Source organism: Pseudopipra pipra, chromosome 3, assembly GCF_036250125.1.
Source record: "Pseudopipra pipra isolate bDixPip1 chromosome 3, bDixPip1.hap1, whole genome shotgun sequence".
NCBI classification, from domain to species: Eukaryota; Metazoa; Chordata; class Aves; order Passeriformes; family Pipridae; genus Pseudopipra; species Pseudopipra pipra.
Genome location: NC_087551.1, coordinates 57,187,451 through 57,208,354, shown reverse-complemented (window position 1 = coordinate 57,208,354; position 20,904 = coordinate 57,187,451). Strand labels below are relative to the sequence as shown.

Here is a 20,904-nt window from a genome sequence, read left to right as displayed (position 1 = left end):
CCAATACAGTTTGAAAAATGCTTTTTAGGGATGTTTTTTGAAACAATATGTTAATTAAAACAAAGGCTCTGACTCTCACTATTTTTTTTAACTAGCTAACCTCTCTCAATCCCAGCTCTTCCGAGATATGTAGGAAATGCAAGCAAAATGCCACCTGTTGGCAACGAGATGGGACTAAGCCTTTACCACTGAAATGCTCATTTTAGAAAAATCAAGCAGGAAGATTTAATCAGCCGACAAGACCAAGTTCTCTAAAACATTGCAGATTCCAGGTCCACTCCTGCCCTTCTTTTCACATAACTAGGCATATTTCTATTTGATCTGCTATTAACTCACTGCTTCCTTTCTAAGAAAGCAAAGAGCTGCCCTTGGGTCTTCCTCTTACTGAACCTGTTGCCCCTTTGGCTTAAAAATCTCAACACAGGTCTTTGATCTTTCTTCCTAAAGAGAACTGAAGGGGAAGGGAAAGTGAATAAACTCGGGGAAGACACTGGGGGCTTTTTTTAGGTCTTGTTCCAGTAAGCTTCCTTTGCACGTATCATATAATTTGTCCCTGCTGTGGGTACCTGCCTGTGGGACAGTGGCTGCTGAGAGGCAGGAGATGGTCACCCCACAGCCTCACTGAAGGAGATGCTCTACAGACCGTGATAATGTCAGTCTGGGGGTGACTGGACAGAAGGCACTCCTTGTCTACTTCAGCCTACACCTGCTGCCTGACAGAACTGCTGTTCATCTGCTGAGAGTGGCTGCTGCATCCACACAGCACAAAAATAAAAGAAAAAAAGAGGTTAAGAGCATATTCCTAAAGTCTCACTTTCAGGAAGAGCATCATTAAAAACCCTACTAGATAATCTGACGCCAGATAAATGCAGGAGCCAGACCAGCACTGTTTGCTTTTTGCTGTAGGTATTTTACACCAGTTAACCCCCCTGTGTCAAGGTTTTTATTTTTCACTCTAAGAAATCCAGTTCTGTTCAAGACTTACCACCATTATCTAAAAAGACTACATACTTGGAGCAAAAATGCATAAAATATAAAAATCAGCAAGTTTTGTATGCCTTTTGGCTCTTCTAGCCTTGCTCCTGTGAGAAATGATTCCAGCCAGCACTGGTGCGCCCATCGGCACAGCAGGCAGACAAAGGCAGATGCCACGTGCCAGCAGGGCTGCCTTGTGCAAATTACTAAACAAATTCAGTACCAACTTGCACAGCAGCACTTTCACAAATACGCAGTCACCATGCAAAGCACAATGGTTTCTACTCAAATCCCTTGCACTTTTAAATACAGTAATTTAGATGAGGAAAAAAAAGTACAGATTAGTTCTAAAAACTGAATCGCATCGACAAGCTCCAGGCACCCTATCATTCTGAGATTTGTTCTCTGAAGACACCACTCTGCCAGTTCATTTTCTCTTTTCCACCACTAAGTAGCCTTCACTCCACTCCACTGTCTCCCATATGGTTAACATGAATGTGACAATTAATATGCAATTAATAAAATGGTGCGATCAACTGCTTTTGTTCACAGCAGCAGCTGGCCTGCATGTTAGAGTGTAATTAGACAAATTAAGATGTACCGCTTTTGTTTGTGGATGGACTGACAGCATCGCTCATGCTTAAATGTCACTAAGCCTATTGGCATTTAGGATTATTTTAAATGTGTCTTTTTTTACTAACACTATAAAGTATGAATTACCCAGATTTATATGCTGCCAGCTGCAATGCTAGCGAAGTGCAAGTTTGCTTTACCTCCAAGATGTTTGCTCAAGCCAACCGAGAGGTAAGGAGAGAAGAGATGTATTTCAGAGAAGAATATTTTACTTCAAATACCACAGTCCACAGTATGGAACAAGTGGCTCTGGATGGGTGACGAAAGCAGAGCTGATCTACAGTTACATCCAAGCAAAAGTTTGAAAATCCTGAGGATCAAGCAACATGTGCATTTATCAATGACTTTTCATCAGATTAGGGTAGGGAAACAATAAAGGGCTAAAAATCTGTAGTAATCTATCAGACTTGTAATGCCATTTCCTTTAAAAGGCCTTAGTTTGGCCTAAGCAAGAGCCATATGGAAGAAAAGTGGTTTCAGAGACAGTCCTGAGCTCTTTGGGAGCTAAGAGTAGGAGCAAAAAACCTACATCGTGGCAGAGCAGAGGGCCAAGGATCACAGCACCAGCTCCAAGCACCAGCAAATCTAGACAATCCAGATGTCCGAGTGGGCAGAGGTGTTGGAGTGGGTGGCAAGCGATGTTCCCATCAGACCTCTCCACAGCAGCTGCCATCCAGGAATCAGATCCCTTTGCTTCTGCGGGGTCCCCCAGCAGAAGCCCATGTCCCCATCACCAGTTGGTACACTGCACAGCCCATAATGTTCCTTCTGAGCACATAAAGGTTATCAAACCCACCACATAAATGTCAAGATACTGTTTTATTCATCGCATTACCACCTACCACAGGCTCTGCAGAAGCAGCAGTGAAGGTTATCTACATTCAAATTGGGGCAGCATATGCCATAGACAAAGCATCCAACGTAATACTTGATAAATCAAAGTATTTGCAAGGCAACATGACATCACACCTTTCCAAGGGGTCATTACTGAAGCTGGCTTCCCACTAGTGTGAGGGAAAAAACAAGGAAAGGGACACTCTGTGAGGAGCAGTTGGCACAGGAAAAATAAGGTAGCGTCGAGGAAGCCTTTGAAAATTTTCACATTTAGCAGCAGTTAAGAAGGAAAGACAAGTAACCAGGAGGATTTCAGCTCTAAGAGCACTGCAAATGTGCCAAGCATCACAGAAGCCCTCTATCAGCACAACCCAGCATGCACAGGCACACAACCCTATTCAGGAGACAAGTGGAAGTCACCAATCTGCAGGGTCCTGGAAAATGGGCTCCAGAAGGGATTACACGAATATCTGCCTTGTTAATTGGAAAATTTGCTTCTCTACTCGTCCAGCACAAGAGAATACACTGCAGCTATAAAACCTGGTTACCTTTTATCACTTCATCTCAAAGTGCTGGCCTGGGGGAGGGTGGGACGCAGTAAGAAACACAGCATTGCAAAATGGATTTTGATAATGCTGCATAATCTGTTTCTGATTGCTAGTATGACTCCATTAGCCAGGCTGATAAAGGCCTCCCTTAAAACGTTTGTGCCTCTTCTGTGAAGTTTCACATTCTCCTCACCGTGTTTTAGTTTTAATCTGGTATGAGTCCAATTTTCTTACAGCACTCAAAACCACTTCTTGGCTTCACTGCACTAGATAAAGCAACTCCCAGTAAAATCTGTAAACATACTGTATCCACCATCCATAAACCCCAGAAGTTTTAATCAAATTAAGCACTGAAGAACCTATTCAGTCTACCATTAACCACTATCCTCAGCCACAGGCCTTCCAACCTTACTTATTTCATATCAGGATTGCACTTATGTTGCTCCACCTCCTTAATTACAGCAGATACTCCCTTGTCCCAATTGCAAAAAACACTATACAAAAAATGTCTGTGAGCCCTCTATTTTTTCAGCCCTCTATTTTTTCACACTTAAGTGATGTTAATGAGCTCCATATCAAAACCTCACCACCTCTTCCTTGTGCCCCTGGGTGCCACACACGGCTTCTCCTCTGCTCAAAGGCAGAGAGAAATGCATGAATCATCCACCACCAGCACCTCCTTGCAACAGTGAGCCCAAGTTCACACCTAGCAGTGAGGAGTCAGGCTAGCAAACTGGAAACTCAGCGAGGCCTTCATACTCATGTTTCTGACTCACTTCAGTGTTTTACAACATTAACCTCTTTTTACCCAGTATATTCCAAGTTCTTCTTCATCCCTCCCTTCATCCGCATCACTTTTTGCATCTGAAAGGGCTTATGAGCTGTATGGCAACAGCACAGGAGACCAAATGGTGGGCCTCCATGGCCTGTCAATAAAAGGACAGGCAGGGAGGCTTGTTTTTCATGGTACATGCAGGGAATGCTCAGAAAAATCAGGCAAAAATGCAAGACACATACAGAAACACACAACAGAAGAGTTATTTATCCAAGACCTGAATTTTGTACAAATAGAGAACTTCCTTACTTTGCAAGATTTCAGTGGCTTGTTTTAACCAAATGAACAAAACTTCCAAAAAGACTCCATTAAGTACACATAAAGGGGGGAAAAAATGCCCCCATTTTTTAGGCATGCAATAAAAATTATATCCAATTTACTTTTTCTTTTCAAAACAAACCAGTTCCTGGCTTTATCTGATGCAATCCGATATGTCAGCTGTTATGGTACAAGTTGGATGCAGCAGATAAAACAGGGAATAAGGGTGGCCAATCGCTTGCATAAGGCTCTGTAAGTAGCAGTCCCAGCCATTCACCACACAGAGTCCTTGTGTCACTTAGGGCACAAGAGGCCACAAAGGCTTGCTCAGTGCTCTGCATGGCCCAGAATTTGCAGAGATGGAAAGCAATTCAGCCTTTGTTTCACACTGCTAAATGAGAAGGCAAAGAATGAATCTTCCCAAGTTGCAAGGATTCTGGCTTTTTTTAATATAACATCCTTTAATTGGGAAATTTGAATCTCATAGCTACCAGAACAGAAACCTGGAAAAAAGCCATAGCAAATAGTGGATAATAAAATACCCAACTTGGTTCACGACATGCTATTAATTTATAAATAGATCTAGTTATTATTATTTCAAAATTTGTATGTTTTTCACAAAACACGTATCACACAGAAAGGTCTCAGCTTACAGATAAGACAGAGCTGTTGTCCTTAGAAAGAGTAATGAATGAAGAAGAAAGCATTCTTTCATTGAGCTAGCAAGCAACAAAACACAGAGAAAAAATCCCAGTAACTGAAGCTACTGTTTAACGAACGTTAAAAGTAATCTGATACTGCCATTGGCTCGCTCACGCATCTGTAAAAGAAAGAAAAAACCTCCAAAATCCTTACCAAAACTTTATCATCACAAAAAGCCAGCAAGAGCATACCACATCTTTAAACTTTGCAAATTTGACAAAATATGAAGCAGCAAGAGGAACTGTAAGAGGCAGGCAGTGCTCTGACCAGGAGGAGGTGACAGCCTCCCACGGCAGCAGTCACTGCTAAGAGCCTCAGCTTCCCATTCAGCAGGCATTTAAATCAAACCAAACCAAGCCCTTGACAGTTCTTCCCAACCTGGGAAGAAGTGGAGTATCTCAGCTTAACTTTGCTACAGAAAAGACTTTGCTGTAGGAAAACCAGCTAACAAACAGTCAGCACCACTGGAGTTTGTCTGTAATTCGGAACGAACCTACAATATCATACTGTTTTTCTGGCAGGAAGACAGGCTGTTGTTGTCTTCCTGCACTCCCGCATTCTGGCTGATTTCAATCCTACATTGCCTATTTGCACTCAGTATGGTAGCAAAGAACAGCAGAAGAATAACATCACAAATGCTGGAAAGAGGCTGAGCTGGTAGTGCAGAACCTTCACTTCACAATATCACTGATTTAACAGTTTTATCAGAATAGACTCTACAGCTTAAAAATCCTCAAACCCCAACATGATCACCTGATTATTACAGCTGCTACATCACACTACAACTGTTTTGATTATTGATTTTTGGTAGCAGGAGCACCAGGGACTACTACTGCAGACTACTGAGATCCCCTCAGCGAGGTTCTCCCCCCAGTCCATGAGGAAGTTCAAATAATTTGACTGTATTATGTTTTCAAACAACCCTACACTACCAGGACCGTTTTCTATAGAGTATATGAGCATTGTGAAACCTCTCCAAGTGCAGTTCTCATGATGCTGGATAAGGACCCCGAAGGGAGGCCTTTATCAACAGAGATAAAACCCAGCCAATAATCCCCTGCTGTGCTCTGCAGTTATCTCTTGACCTGGTCCCAGAAAGCACTTCCACTCTTAAACACTTTTGTTCCTTAAAATAAACATTAACAGAGTTTAAAGCAACACAGCTTCCCTATCTCAAAGAGAAATAGTACCTGTCCCACCAACAGATGGCTTAATTACATTGTCATTCTCTTGTTTCTGCGGACAGGGAATTAGTAAGAAGGGAGGCAGTGAGGCAGAGCTAGTGTCCCACATGTACACACTTGCACTGTGGTGGGACACCAGCACTGAAGCACTAGAGGTTCTCTTGGGAAAAGTCAGGGCAGAAAGCAGGCTGACTGATTTCTGTTATTCACTGTTTCACTGAAAAACTTTCATTGAAACTCCAACAGTTTGTAATTCAAATAGAACAAATAAAATGCATGGGGTCATACCAGATATCAGTGAAACTCAAGATAAAGGATATAGCAATAAACTTGGTCTGAAATATGAAAATTTATCGCTATGGACCAGAAATTGCATTAAAAACGAATGCACCTGGATAAGGAGAAGAGACATTCCCACTGCATATATAGGAACTACTGCATAGCAATCAGAAATGCAGAAAGTTTCACACCTAATTCCATAATTTCCATGCAGATGTCAATAAGTTCTCATCCAAGAAAAAAACTGGACAGCGCCTTGAAGTGACTCAGCTATTTAAACACAGAAACAACCAATGAAAAAACTCCCTGTGTTTCAATTACCAAGCTTTTTAAATGCAAAGAAGTAAGATCATCAGCATATATGTAATCTCTCTCTCTAATACTTAGTAGCATCAATATTCTCTAAAGTACTGCTCTGTTCTCCATTCATCTGCATCTACTCATCTCCTGAAAAGTTTTGTAATTTCAATTCAGGTGCATTTTAGAGAGGAGATGCTTTCCCTATAGACACCACAAAGTGAAAAAGAACGTAGGCTGCAGTGAGGGAGCAGAGATTTCTGAGACCTTACCTATCCTCCTCAGTCCCATTTCCACACTCCAGAAAAGCAAGTGCAAATGGAGAGGCTGCTCACAATGCTCTGAGCAACACCTCTGAAGGCACTACAGGAACTAGCTCTGAAAGTCAGTGTCACAACTTTGTAGGAACAAACTTACCCAGTAAGAGAGACAAAATCACATCCCCACACCCCAGGCTCTCTGGGGCAAGAGGGGCCATGTCCTCCTACCTAAGAGCAGCCCTGGAGCTGCTCCCTAGTTCCTAACCTCTTCAGGGCTTCCTCAGGTCTGACAGTACAGAGACTACGTAATTTTACATAAAAGAAGCATCTTCATTTTCCCCTCTGAATGAACCAGAATCGACTTTGTACTTTTAAATACAAAAATTCAGCAGATGCTAGGGATTTTCTTTCCATGTATTATAAAAAATTACTTCCTCTTGAAAAAGGCCTGAAACAACTATGTAGTAAATCACACTCCTCCCACAGGAGGGGACACTAAACGAAGCTTGCTTAGCACTGAATGGAGAATATGGTAATGCGGAAAAAAAAATACAGGTGGTTTCACTAATCAGTGTAAGAATCTGTGGCGAGATGGGGATTTTTCAATTCCTGGTAATAACCAGCCATTGTCAGATGATCCGTGTGAGACTAATGAGGAAAAGAAAAATCAATACGTGTAAATATGTACTTTTTTTTCTTTCTTTTTTTAAAATGACCTGGCACAAGATAGCCAGCCAGCTGGCTTTTGCAGGAAAAGCTTTCTTTGTCTTGTGAAATTTCTCCCCCATCACCCTTAAATACACTTTTCTGAGCAACCATTCCACAAACAGCTGGGTGCCTTTGCTTAGGTGGTCAGGAAAAAAGGGAAGACAAGCAATAAGGTTAAAAACAAAACAGCTGAACATTGCCATTGTCTGTTCTCTTCTCTGCCTATTTCCCATCTGTATTCGCCAGTGAAACTTGAAACTCTTCAGATTAAAAAAGGAGAGAGCCATCATAATTCATGAATTCTTTCTTCTCACATTCAGAGGGAAAATAACCTTAGAGGAAAGGTTATTCAAAAGCATACTGGTTTTTTTTTTTAACCAAGTACTCATCAACTGCATTAAGTACCTTTTGAGTTCTGTTAGACCTTTTTCTTATTACTCCTGGCCTTTTCATCCACTGATCGTTCCTATGGCTTTCAATTAGAGTGCTACATCAACAGCTCCACTCTTCTAAAACAATCATTTTGCTGAAAAGGAGCATTACTGAACTGAAAGCGAGTGCTCAAGACCTCTCAAACATAGGCATACCACATGCACAAAGACAGTGTCATCCTGTATCAATTTAGCAGCCCCATCGGATACAGTACTTGCATACACTGTCCTGAAGTGCAGTACATTACTTTCATAAGAAAATTGTTCCCAATGCCTTCATCCTCCAAAAGAGAAATACAAGTATTTTCCTTGTTTATGTTTGGTTTACTTATTTATTTCCTCAATAATGACAACAGAATACAAAATGACCAAAATAGCTAAGGAATAAGAACTATCTTACTTGGCCAGAAGGAGCTGTCATCTTTGCTCAGTAACTTTTTCTTGAGACGGCCAGGCAGCTTGGTGTGAGTGTTCCCCATTTTGCTGGAATACAGTGGGATAAGTTCCTCCTCCTCCTCATCGTTGCAGCTGGGCTGCCACTTGCTCCTGCGGAGGCACCCGACCATGGGGTCGGCGGGCAGGCAGTGCACATAGGCGATCATTGTGAGATGCTGCTCTCAAGGATGTCCCTGCTGTCCCCAATGGCTAGTTCAGAGCAGAAGGGAGTGGCCTGCTTATAACCCTTGAACGGATGCATTCAAAAGGCTGGAGGAAGAGATTTTCTCCTCCTCTGCACTTAGGCAAGCTAAACTATTTGGATATCCTGGAAACTGTTTGGAATAGGTTTCTGTCAGTCCTTAAAAGAGAACAACAAAAAAAACACAAACAAAAAAATCAAGCACCTAGTTAAGTAGCTCACTGCAGCTGCTGACTGCCCTGTCCCTGCCCTCCCGCCAGCCCCCAGCTCACAGCCATAAGCAGGAAAACACGGGCTGCAGAGAGCTGGGAAACGCAGTCACCTGCCACAGACCTCGGACTACTCCCTTTCTGCTTCCTCTCCAGTCTGTGGCTTCTCTTAAGCCTTATCCCTGATTATTCACCACTCTCTTAACAACAGGTACTACGGCCACACACAGATGGCCATATCCAAGAAGCTTATTTAAAGCTAAGTTACTATAATTGTTGTAACAGTGGCAGCTACAGAACCATAACTGGGCAGGAACCTGCCAAGATCAAGTACATTCACCTTCTAGAATGCAAAAGCAGGAAAAAAACATGCAGACTAAAGAAAAAAAGAGCAAAGTGTCACGATTTCAGTACTTAGACTTTATTAAGGAAACTCCCTTTCAAAGTCAGAATGATAATGACTGTCAACAAAAGAAGACGCTATCTTCCAGGTTACACTACAATTAGATTGCTGCGGAATACAAAGCATCAGCAGTTATCACCTTGAACTCAGTACTGCATAAACGCATAAATCCTCACAATGCCTCTAGAGGGTAGCTATTATTCCTATTTAAAGATGAAGACATAGTCTCAAAGGGATTTAGTAACCTGCCCACAGAGTGGAAAAGCCAGGATTAGAGCTGAGGTATTCTCAGGTCTTTAGCCTCATCCTCAAGTCACTAGTCCATGGCACCTCTCCCAAATCCTGCACTACTAAGCAAGTTTCCATGCTGGTAACAGTGTCAACCGTAATCGCCCATCCCCTACACTATTTTTCTCCGGGATCCAGGAAGCATGCCCTTCCTGGGCTTTTGAATTGGCTGCAACAGCACAGTCAGACTGAGACAGCAAGGAAAATGTCAGATAAAAAGAGCACCCTGCATAAACTGCTGCCTTCAGCAGCTTTATGTTGTTTTAAAGATTACATAGGAAAATATTTGTTTTTAAAAATGGGAAGATATCGAAACCCTGAGTAAAGTATAACAAAGAACAATTCTTAGCCTGCTTCCTTAACTGTTGTTTATAAATACTTTAGTTGCAGCCCATACCCTTCATGAAAGCGTTTGCTCTCTATATAGGAGCACAACAGCATCATGTAAGTGTTCACACATATTAGAAAAGGCTTTATGTGCTGTTTGGATGATAGCTACAATAAACTTTTAGACAGAAAAAGAAATCACAACAACAACAACAAAGATCAGATCAGATGCACATCTCCTCTTCCTCCCGACACACAGACACATCTCCTGCTTGACTTGGTGCTGCTGCCACCTGCACTGGCAGCTGCAGCCTGGGAGCAGGGTGTACACATCAGCTGCCCACAGGCACTGCACCAGCGTGGCATCAGGCTTTAAACACACAAAACACAGAGCACTATCCACCATAGACTGTCTACAACACTGACTCAATAATGCTGGCAAAGTGTTGAAAGTTTGCAAGAAAGTGGCTAGTTTGTTGGTTTTTGTTTGGTTTTTTTTTTTAACATCCTGATACTTTGCATAGCAATTTGAGCAAGTAATTTTCATTATGAAGTGTTTCATACACATCTTGCATGGTTGAATCTCAGCAAACTTGCAAATAGATGAAAACAGGTCTTATAATGAACCGTGTCAGGTACTTTCAGTAAATAGGGATGAAACAAGCCCTGCCCACAATTTTAAGTTTTTTGACAACAATTTCAAGTATCTGCAAAAATATGAATGGAAAGGGGAAAATGTGCCAAGAGCATGGGCAACAGTTGTTGGTACCGCTGGCTTGTCCGGATATGTAGCAGAAACTCACCAGCACACACTGAACGCTGCCAAACAGGCTTTTGAGGCAAATACAAATTTACAAAGCCAAGTATATTTACTCATCAGACAATGAGAAAGACAACTGTGATTAACATTAGCAGAGCTCAACTCACTCATCAACCACACTGATATTCTTGCATCTGCCAGAATAAATGAGTGTCTAGACAGTCCTCCTGGGTTGAATGAAACCCCAAGAGGCTGTTAGTGAACCAGTTCAGAAGGAGGCCCCATTAACACTTCCCTAATGGGACAGTACCCCCCCTGCAACCCATTTGTCTAGCCACTGTGCCTGCTGTCTCACCCTTTCAACTCCCTGTGATTATCAGGGTCTTGGGAAGAGTCATTGTCATAGATGTAATGCACAAAATTTCTGAGCATCAACAGGCTATTGATAAAAGTGTGCACTAGGGCCTGCATGTATTTCTCCTGCAGACAGGAATAGTATCTTTTAGATAAAAATACAGGTGGATTTCAGTTATGGTGTTGTTTTTTTTTTTATTTTAACAACTCAAAATCATATTATCAAATTACATTTTGAAAGGATACTGGCTGATGTTCGCATGCAGTCTTTCCATCTCTACGTAATCATGTTACTCGAGATAAAAGTTAGGTGTAGATCTAGACACCAAGCCAGTATTATCAGGTAACATGCAGTGCAAACACAGGAGTGAGAACGCATGGGACACCGACAAAATTCAATGCTCAGCAGACTCCCATGCTCCCAAACACTTATCAAGATGACACAGGATAACGTATTGCCCTGAAGTCCCCATGACATTTACCATATACTTCTCTAGACTACAGACATACTCATTTAGCCATGTTTCCAATGCATGCTCACGAAGTAAGGCTGATGAACAATAATGGGATCATGGCTGAAATCCAGTTTAACAAGTATATTTACCATATGGTAGGCATTAATGTCACTGCAAGTTTTTTACTTGAAGAGTAAATCTGTTCTTCCCTGAAGCCTGTAAGACCTTGGTAACATAAATGATAAAAGATTTGCTGACAGTTATGGTCTCAGCTATTAGCAAGTGCAAATAAAGAGTTGGGAAGATGTACCATTCTCATGTGAGAAAGACACTGTGTACACACTGGCTCTTCCTCTCCTGGTCTCCCCCCAAAAATCCTCTAAAAAGAAAAATTATTTTATGCTATGTCTATATGGAGCAAGAACCTCTTTTAATTTGATAAAGTCAAAATTTTATCACAAGCCTTCTGATTAAACTTCACTTATTCTACTGCAGCTATAGTGCTGCTTTATTTTTCCAAATACACAAAAGCAAAGCTGTTCATTTTTCTCAGCCTTGAGCTATCACTTACATAAAGATTTTTCCCAAAATAACATTTTATTTCCTTTATTATTCTTTTTCAAGCCATTAAAACCTGAACTATTAGTAATGCCAAGTATGACTGCTCTGAGCAGACTGTTAAATGTGCATATTCATTTTTATCAGCATATTTCATTTTTGCTAAACCAACTCTTTATACTCAGGCTCTGTCAGAGAGAGCTTGAGTAATTAGGGGGAAAAATGATTACATTATACTGGAAACAACATCTGGTCTAAAGAAAAAAGATCATTAAAAGTTTAACAGACTCCCAAAACTGTTACTAATTCGGGAATTACAATAAACAAAACTATAACAAAAAACCAAGTGAAGAAAACATTAGCCCTTTTATTAGACAAGCATATATGCTCCTGAGCTCTGAGAACAGCAATGATACTGATGACTTATAACACAAAGGAGTTTAAAAAACATATAGGATACATCTAATGGGAACTCAGGGGATTTGGAATCACAAAGGATGGTCATGTCAGCCCTACTATGGCATTAAGATAATGTTTATAAATAGGCTACGTAAGAAATTATATCATCAGTCTTTATGTACAGTTTGTAGATCCTCTGGATATAAGATAATATGCACCATGTAGTGAAATAACAGTACTTTTATGGACACCTTGCACAACAAAATCATAAAATGAAGTAATTCCTGATGCAAGCCCAGCAGCCAAACTGGAAATTAAAGAGAGCTCATAGAAATCCATGGGGATAAACTTTGCCCTAATTAGACAGTGATTCTATTTTTAGCTGTGATGGCTTGATGTGTTCTGGGCTTTTTGGATGAGAAGCTGGACATTTTAAATTGTACTTAAATAGTTATTTTTAAAACAAAAGAGAAAAAATATTTATATATTAAACATATTTCATTGGACTATATAGCATTAACTAAGCTTTAAAATAATATTCTCACAGAAAAGTATCCTCCTTTTACAGGCAGACAACTTGTGACACAGAAAGAATGAGGACATGTCCATCACAGTGGAGCACCTCAGCATCCTTTGGTAGGCTGTCAGTGGCCAGATCGAACACAGGATGTCCTGGTCTCCTGGACTGTGCATGTACCTTTCCTTTTTCCTGTGAGTTAATTTAGTGTGCATGGAGTCTTAACTCATGTTCCTTAAACACACATGCAGCAGACAAAAGCTAAAGAATTTCAAAACAAAGAGCAAAAAAATCCTTACGGTATTGTAGTTTGCTTTTAACTCAATATGAATCTCTCGAACAGGAAGCGATCAGGAGATATCAGCGTTACAGTGTTTAAAGCAAGCCCAGCATTTGAGGAGCTTGTAAAATACCAACAGACATCGGGTTGCAAGGGAGATGAAAGTGACCTGAGGTGGTGAGGCTGGCAGGCACCACTGCCAGGATGCACACAAAGCTTCATGACGTTCCAAAAAGCTCTCTCCATTTGGCCATATTCACATTCTTGAGCATTAACTCTATCCCCTACTACTTTCATGGATGCATTTTTATTATATACTTGTGGTCACATAGCATCTCTGAGCTTTTAACCATTTTTTTTTAAAGGATGTAAGTAATAAGGCCTATGTGGCTTAAAGAGCTTAACTGGCAGGACAGCTAAGAGCAGTCCTAACAAGCAAATATGCTTTGTAAAAAGCTACAGCAAGTGTCATTGACAACTGTGTACCTAACAGACTGGAGGCAAATCCCTGAATGCTGGGGCATTTGGCTAACTTAATTCCTGGTACCTACATAGCCAGTCCTACATTCAAGGTGTCATCCTTAGGCAACCTTATCCCTCTGCAGGGACACCGAATCTGCAAACCATTGGATACAGCAGGCACCCGTAAAACACAACAAAAACCAACAACAATATAACCAAACCAAAGAAAGATCGTCAGAAATCTATGTGCCTGTACTTCCCTGCTGCACCAACTCTGAACATACTCATTATCCTCTCTTTCATATCTTAATTTAATTTTTCCTTTGCTGTTATGTAATAGCCCTCTGTAATTATTTTAATTCAATAGGTATTTTGAAATACAGCACATATGTAAGATGCTAAACAAGAAAAACACACTTTGTGTTGCATTACTGGCAGTCCCGTAACACTTTAAAATACACTTTTGTGTTCTAATTATTCATCTTTACTTTCAATTAGAAAGCCTTCTTAAGAGCAACACGGAATGTCATGTTTGATCACTGCTTTGCAATATTTAAATGAGAAAGCGAATTAAGGCAGCTGTATAAGCAGCAGGTAACTCAGAATAGCCCTTCTGTGCCTTTCTAGTTTAGCTTTGCTTACATACAGAAAGACAAAGTATTTCAGTTAGTGCATTCTGTGAACCAGACCACCTTCGGGAAGGGGGTGACGCACATTTGAGGCAGAGGACAGAGCCTTTAGCAAGACAGAAGCAATTGGATAGTACTGCTGGTGGTTGACACAGAAGCTATTCTTTCTGCCTTACTCTAGCGGTTGGATCTCACACATCTGCTGATCCTTCTAAAAACACAGAGCAAAGGATGATGCTGCCAGAAGCCAGGGGAGAAGCAGTTTCCAGTCTGGGGCCACAATGGATGGCAGTGTTGCTAATACTTGTACACCCACACATTCTGTGAGCAAAGAAGTCACATTCTCTACCAGCTTATTTTACAGTTCACATTAAACAGCAATTCAGACAGAGTTGGGTAGGATTACCCAGTTCAGGTCTGCTCATTAAACTCATTACCATGGTAACAGGAAGAGAAAGAAGTCATCTCCCCACTCCTATTATCTCTCACAATTCTTTTTTAATGATTTGAAAGCCCTAAGAGGGAAGCACCTTCCTGATACAGAGCAGCAGCGACCTCTCTGCCACACATGGAGCTCACTTGAAGAGTCCACACCCAGTGGGATTTTCGATACAAAAAACCAAAGCAACTTACACTACTTGACAAAAGCCACAGTTAGAAAGCAGCCTTCAGTGAGAAGGCTGCAGCCTCCTATCCCTCCTCTTTCTGGAGGAAATGCTCTGCTGAGGCTTCCTTGTGTTCATGTACACCATCACTGCTGTCAAAAACACAGTGCCACCTCCTGGACACACACGTTCATTCCCAAGAAGGCTTGCTTTGGTCAGGTGCATCATGGAGAGTCAGGAAGGCTTTCAAGATTAAAATAACAAAAATGATAAAAAGAATTCAAATCTGTATTGAGAAAATTCACTATTTTTAGTGAGTACTTCTAAAAATGCTTTGGTTTTACATGGTCAGAGTGTAAGTACCCCATAAAGAACTTTTAAGCTCTGTGTAAGATGAGGATGTTGTCTACTTGAACTTTAGTAAAGTCTTTGAAAGTCTCTCACAGCATTCTCCTGGAAAAATTGGCAGCCCATGACTTGGCTGGGTGCACTATTTGCTGGGTAGAAACCTAGCTGGATGGCTAGGCCCAGAGAGTTGTGGTAAATGGAATTACATCCAGCTGGTGGGCAGTCACTAGTGGTGTTCCCCACAGGCCAGTCGTGTGTTTAAGATCCTTTTTGATGATCTGGATGAGGGGATCGAGGGCACCCTCAGCAAGTTTGCAGATGATACCAAGGCTACTGAATCAAGATAAATTTGAAGTTGAACAGATCATTATAAACATTTTGATTCTTAAAAAAAGTCACTCAGCCTTTATATTTACTTTGCACTAGACTTTTTAAGACTTTTTAGAAGACAAATGAGAGTAAAGTCACACAAATTAGCTTGCTAATTCAACAACACGTTTCAAAATTTTAACCTGAAAGTAAAATTATTTTAAACTGATTTGCAAACAATCCTTCAAGATGAGAAGCAACCTCTGCACAGGAGAACAACATGGGAAACCCTTAAAGATCTCTAGATTGGAGCTACAAGCTGTGTGACCCAACAGACTGGGACAGCTCTCAGCACAGCAATCCCCTGGGTCGGAGCACTGCCATTGCCAGCCACGCTGCTCCAGAGCATGCACTGACTCATAATGACACACATGGACACACTGAAGACTGAGAAAAACAAGGCTTTGAAAAGAATCAAAAACTATCTTCCACATATCCATTAGGCAGGAAAAATAGCTTTGCATTTTCTTCTGTTCTCCTAATTTGACAGCCACATTTACTCCAGCTCTCTGCCTGTAAGGAGAGAAGCTTAACACCAAACCTTGCATCCTTCTTCCTCAGGAAGGACTCAGTGTTCCCATGATCTGCTGTTTTCCAGAAGGGCTTGCATGAGGAAGGGCACCTATCCACAGTGCTGCACAAATAATGGCTCCTGGTTGCCAGAAACTACAAAAACCTCCTTGTGATCTTGAATTCATCTGAGAACGAAACTGGGGCAACAAAAAGCAAACCTGAATGACTGAAGAAGGGTCCATTTGTGCATTCAGATGGTGGAAAGCTTTTCTCTCTCACAAGGCTCTCTGCAAATTAAACCTTCAGGAAATAGTCTTCAACTTATCGGCCTTAATACCGAAGGGAGGAAAAAGCTGGTTTTTCCTCATTACTTTAGTGTCATTCTTCTTTATCCCACATAAGCATGTTAAAGATGCAGCAATTCTCTTAAGGCTAAAAAACACACAGAACAATCCGAGACTTTGGGCAGAGATGCAGACAGAAAACACATTCCTCTCCTAAAGAGCAGGATCTGCTGATGCTGAAGATACCTCTGCTTGAGCACCAGAAGTGTTACTCCTTGTATTCACTACAGAACATGGCTAAAATTCCTTTTTTGTCTTTCTGTTTCAGTACTATTGATGGGTTTAAATTAAAATGGAGATGGATTAGAAGTCAGAAACAGAAAGAGGCCAGGATGCTATGCTGTAAAGAGCAAATTTCCAACATGCCTCTGAATTAGAAGGATTCACGGGCCAAGAAAGACCTTGTAACAAGCAGCCTACAGTGAGACACAGCAGTATCTCACTATATGCCTAAAAACAGTGCGTCACAGGAAAAGAGCAAGAGAAAACTAAAAGGTGTCAGCGAAGTCTGGGGACCCTGTGAAAGCAGGAAATCTGTAAGATAAAATTTCTAAGGAGAGTGCAGCACACCTGGCACTAGAAAAGAACAGGAAAAATCCAGCAATCCTGACCAGGCTGAGCTTTTGGGGAAACTTCCGCCCCAGTAGCACCTGTTGCCGAGTCTAAAGGAAAGAATGGGGTAAGCAGGGCACACCTGCTAAATGGTTTAATGGCATGAAGACCTGGGGCACACCCTGCTCCTCATCCAGCCTTTCCTTGTAGCCAGCCTCCAGTGAAGCAGAACAGAATAAAGAGAAACTTCAGAAGCTGCAATTACATATTTAAAGGGATAATTCTTCCTGGAGGAGGACCAAGAGAAGCACCTAAACTACAGCATATGCAAAGTACAAATGCAACCCTGTCCCCAAGCTTCCATATAGCCCTCTGTCACAAACTTCCCTTAGCAGTTCTAGAAATTCTGACTTAAACACTCTACAACCTTATCAAGAACCATCTAAAAAACATTCTTTGTCCACATTATCCTGTTTGGATGTCTGTTTCACAACTTCCCTCCTCAGATGGTTTGGAACCTTTTAATGTCTCACTTCAATTAATTCAGAACACATTCATAACCATTTATCTTGTGCCAATACTCTCCCTGGACTTCAACAGGTTTCCTCCCTCCTTGCGGTATTTACTTCACAAGCTAACAGCTAGACTAAATAAGCTATACTTTTGTAATCCCTCTGCATATGACCAGCAATTAAGTTTAAAATATTCTGAAGTCTCAAAGTCCAGATAAGTTACACAAGAGCTTCAAATACCAAAAACACTTTCTGAATTTTTGTAAAATATAGATAGAAAAAAGTGGGATGCTCTAGAGGACTGGGATAGTATTAGGAAAAGATGCCTGAGGTAATTAATAGACTGTTTTGACAGCCATTAACCACAGGCAAGATCACAGCTGTGACCGGACTCTGAATAAAAGAATTAACAAAATTTCCATTTCTTAATACCATGCAAAGTGCTTTCACAGGGAATGGGTCTCCCCTTTGACAAAGGCTTATGGCATTTCCTGGGAAGTAACAGCAGCCTTCTGAACAAATGCTGTTGGGAGGGAGTGGGGCAGGGGGAGAAAGCCAATGTAGAAAAATGACAAGCATAGAGAACACAAATCTAGTAACACAATACTTATACAACGTGAAATCATTAGTATGCTTAAACCACTGAAAAATGCTTTAAGATATTTATAGGTTTCGAGTATGTGTATGTGTCTCAGAGACCACTTCAACATGAAATTCCTTCAGTGCTTATGAATCCAATCAGCTGTGCATGCTACTTTGACATCTGTTTTAATGGTCTCTAGCCTGCATGCTTAAAATTAAATGCTGGCTTCTTGCTGAAATTTGACAGAAATTCACTGCCCACTACTACTGCTTTGCACAGCGATCACCAACTGCACTGTACTCGCAGCCCTGCAGACAATGTGGGGGTTAACAGATATTGTTTAAAAGCAAACATCAGCAGGTCAAGGAAGACAGCAGATGATCTCTCTACCTATGAATCGTTTACCAACAGGCCCACCTCAGGTTTCAGCACTGTGCGAACTCTGCAAACAGCTCCTCTTGCAGTCTGCAGTAAAGACCCAGATGCAGAGCAGAAAGGCAGAGTGTGCCTTAAATGCACATGTTAAGTAAAAACAGAATCTAAAGAAAAGCTGTGTCTCAATTATACAGTTGTGACAACAAAGGAGTCAATTTCCATAGTCTTAAAGACTGAACACCATCTGAGTCAACTAATGCACTACAAGCATCAAGTATTTTTGTCTGTGTGTATTTATATTGTGCTGTGTTTGAAAAGCACAAGCTGAATTCAAGTACTGAAAGCTAGGCACATACAGCAGTCTACACATGTGACCTCCACATTTCCAATCATCAGCTAAAGACCAACTGAAGGAGAGCTTCAAAACTAAGTGATTTTGCAGCTGAATCTAAGTTGCCTTGTCGCCATACCACTTTAGGGTAAAAGCCCATGTGCCCTGGGAAAGGCTGGTGTACCTGCCAGAAGAGATTTTTATCTAATGCCTGAATATGTTCACCCTGCTTCACCCATTGCCATTGGCCTTCTTAAAAATTCAACGGAAAAAATAGGCACCCACACCCTGTTCTATGACCAAAAAAAGCAAAGCAAAACCAGCGCAAACAATAGGCATTCATTCCGCCAGGTTCTGTGCCTGTGCTGTTTGGTGGTCTCCTCAGAGACAGTCAAATAAAACAGCTCTAAGGAGTGAAACAACACACTTACACAACTGAATGTATTTATGGGCATACTCTGAATCACCGAAAAAAGAGCTGGGGTACGCCACTCTCCTCCAATGGGTCAGCATGGCACGAGTACTCCCTGGGGTTTCTATTGGCCCACGCTGCTACAAACAGAGCCAAGAACGAGCCAGGTAGGCACCATGCCACCCAGGCACTCCACTACCTTTGGAAATTCACTTGGTTTTTGGATATGCTGCCTTCTTCCAATGCATTTAGATTGTAAATTAATCCAAGCATAAACAGTGTTTTACTTGGTGTTAAGTACATCACACAATAGGGCTGTAGCCCTACATGAAGTACTTGAATGGTATTGAATATACGTTTCTACTTTTAAGTATTTATGAGCATTGACTAACTTCAGCAGGAATGTTATTATCCAGACCTATAATCCTCCTTTTGATACGTTCAATTTCACTCCATACTTCCAGGCATAGTTAGAGGCCATTCCCATTCACTGCTGCCTGACAAAGAGAGGCTGGTCCTGTACCAGATGCTGTCAACCACGCTCAGCCACGGATGCATCCTTCCCCACCTCTGTACCCCTCCTTCCTTCTGTGTGATATAATAAAGTTGTCATTAAATGAACAAAACCTTCAAACGCTACACAGTCTTAAACACTAACATCTCTTTAGCAATAAAGGAAAAACGGATTTTTTTTCCACAGCATGTGAATACAATGTGTTTGGCAGAGCTCTCTGTGGCTCTCCTGGCATGCCACGGATTCACACAGGTGTAACTATGAACACTTCATTCAGCGGATAGAGTAATCAGCAGTCTCGAGATGAACCAACCAATCAACCACTAGAGTGAGAATAGGAAGATCAATCGCAAAAAACCAAGACTGGAAAAAGAAGAGCAAAAGGAGTCACTCCATAACACACATGAGAAATGAAGAAAAACAGCAGAGCTCTTCTTTCAGAAGTAGATTTTTTTTTAACTTAAAGTCATATGCTTGGTACTTAAAACTCAGTTTGTACTAATTCTGTGTTTATTCAAACTGCCTCTGTACTTTGAAGAATTGTTGATAAGAAACGTCCTCAAAGTTACTCACCCTAAAAAAATAATGCATATGATATAAAAAACAACTACAAAAAGAATGGGTCCCATTCCAAATTGCACATAACCCTGACAGAAATAAAAAAAAAAAAGAAATTAAGACAAAGGAAGAAAAGCCAGAAGATCAATCCCAGGCTTAAACTAAACTTATTTAATTCTGCCAGGAATCTTCACTTTGACAGATTCCTTCATTTAGATTATTTGAAGTCCCCATCCTCATTTTGGCCTGCTGCTACACACACAAAAAAGTAAAACTTTAAACAGAAAAAAGAAAAAACAAAGCGACCTGTACACATTTTTTCTTGTCTAGTGCAACTTGGAAAATACATTTGTTTAAAGACAGAGAAAATCTGTTTCTGATTTCAAACACTGGATATTTTATGAGAAAATTGCCAAGAAAGGAATCCAAGGAATGTTCTTACATGCACAGAACAGATGAGATAACTGGTGAGCATTCCTGTGATCTTTTACAAATAAATAAATAAATAAAAAATCTGTATTTCTAGCATGGAACTCCTCTTCAGAGAGCAAGCAGCACATGCCTGGGATTTTTCACTGATAGCTTCTATCATAACTTCTTGCTATTATTAGTATAAAAGACTGCCCTCTGAAATTCACAGCTGTAAGACAAGCAAGGACTGAAAAT

General features: G+C 41.0%; 1 protein-coding gene across 10 annotated transcripts in view; it reads right to left on the bottom strand.

Annotated features, from left to right (window-relative positions):
- Nucleotides 1-20,904, bottom strand: part of NHSL1 (NHS like 1) — a 182,395-nt gene that overhangs the window by 68,885 nt on the left and 92,606 nt on the right. The window contains exon 1 of one of the 10 annotated variants that reach the window (XM_064649337.1): nucleotides 8,345-8,561. The exons of the other annotated variants lie outside the window; for them this stretch is intronic. Within the exon in view, the coding sequence (XP_064505407.1) occupies nucleotides 8,345-8,546 (202 nt within the window). The 5' untranslated portion in view covers nucleotides 8,547-8,561. Of the gene's footprint in view, nucleotides 1-8,344; nucleotides 8,562-20,904 lie in introns of those variants that run through there. 10 annotated transcript variants of the gene reach the window in all.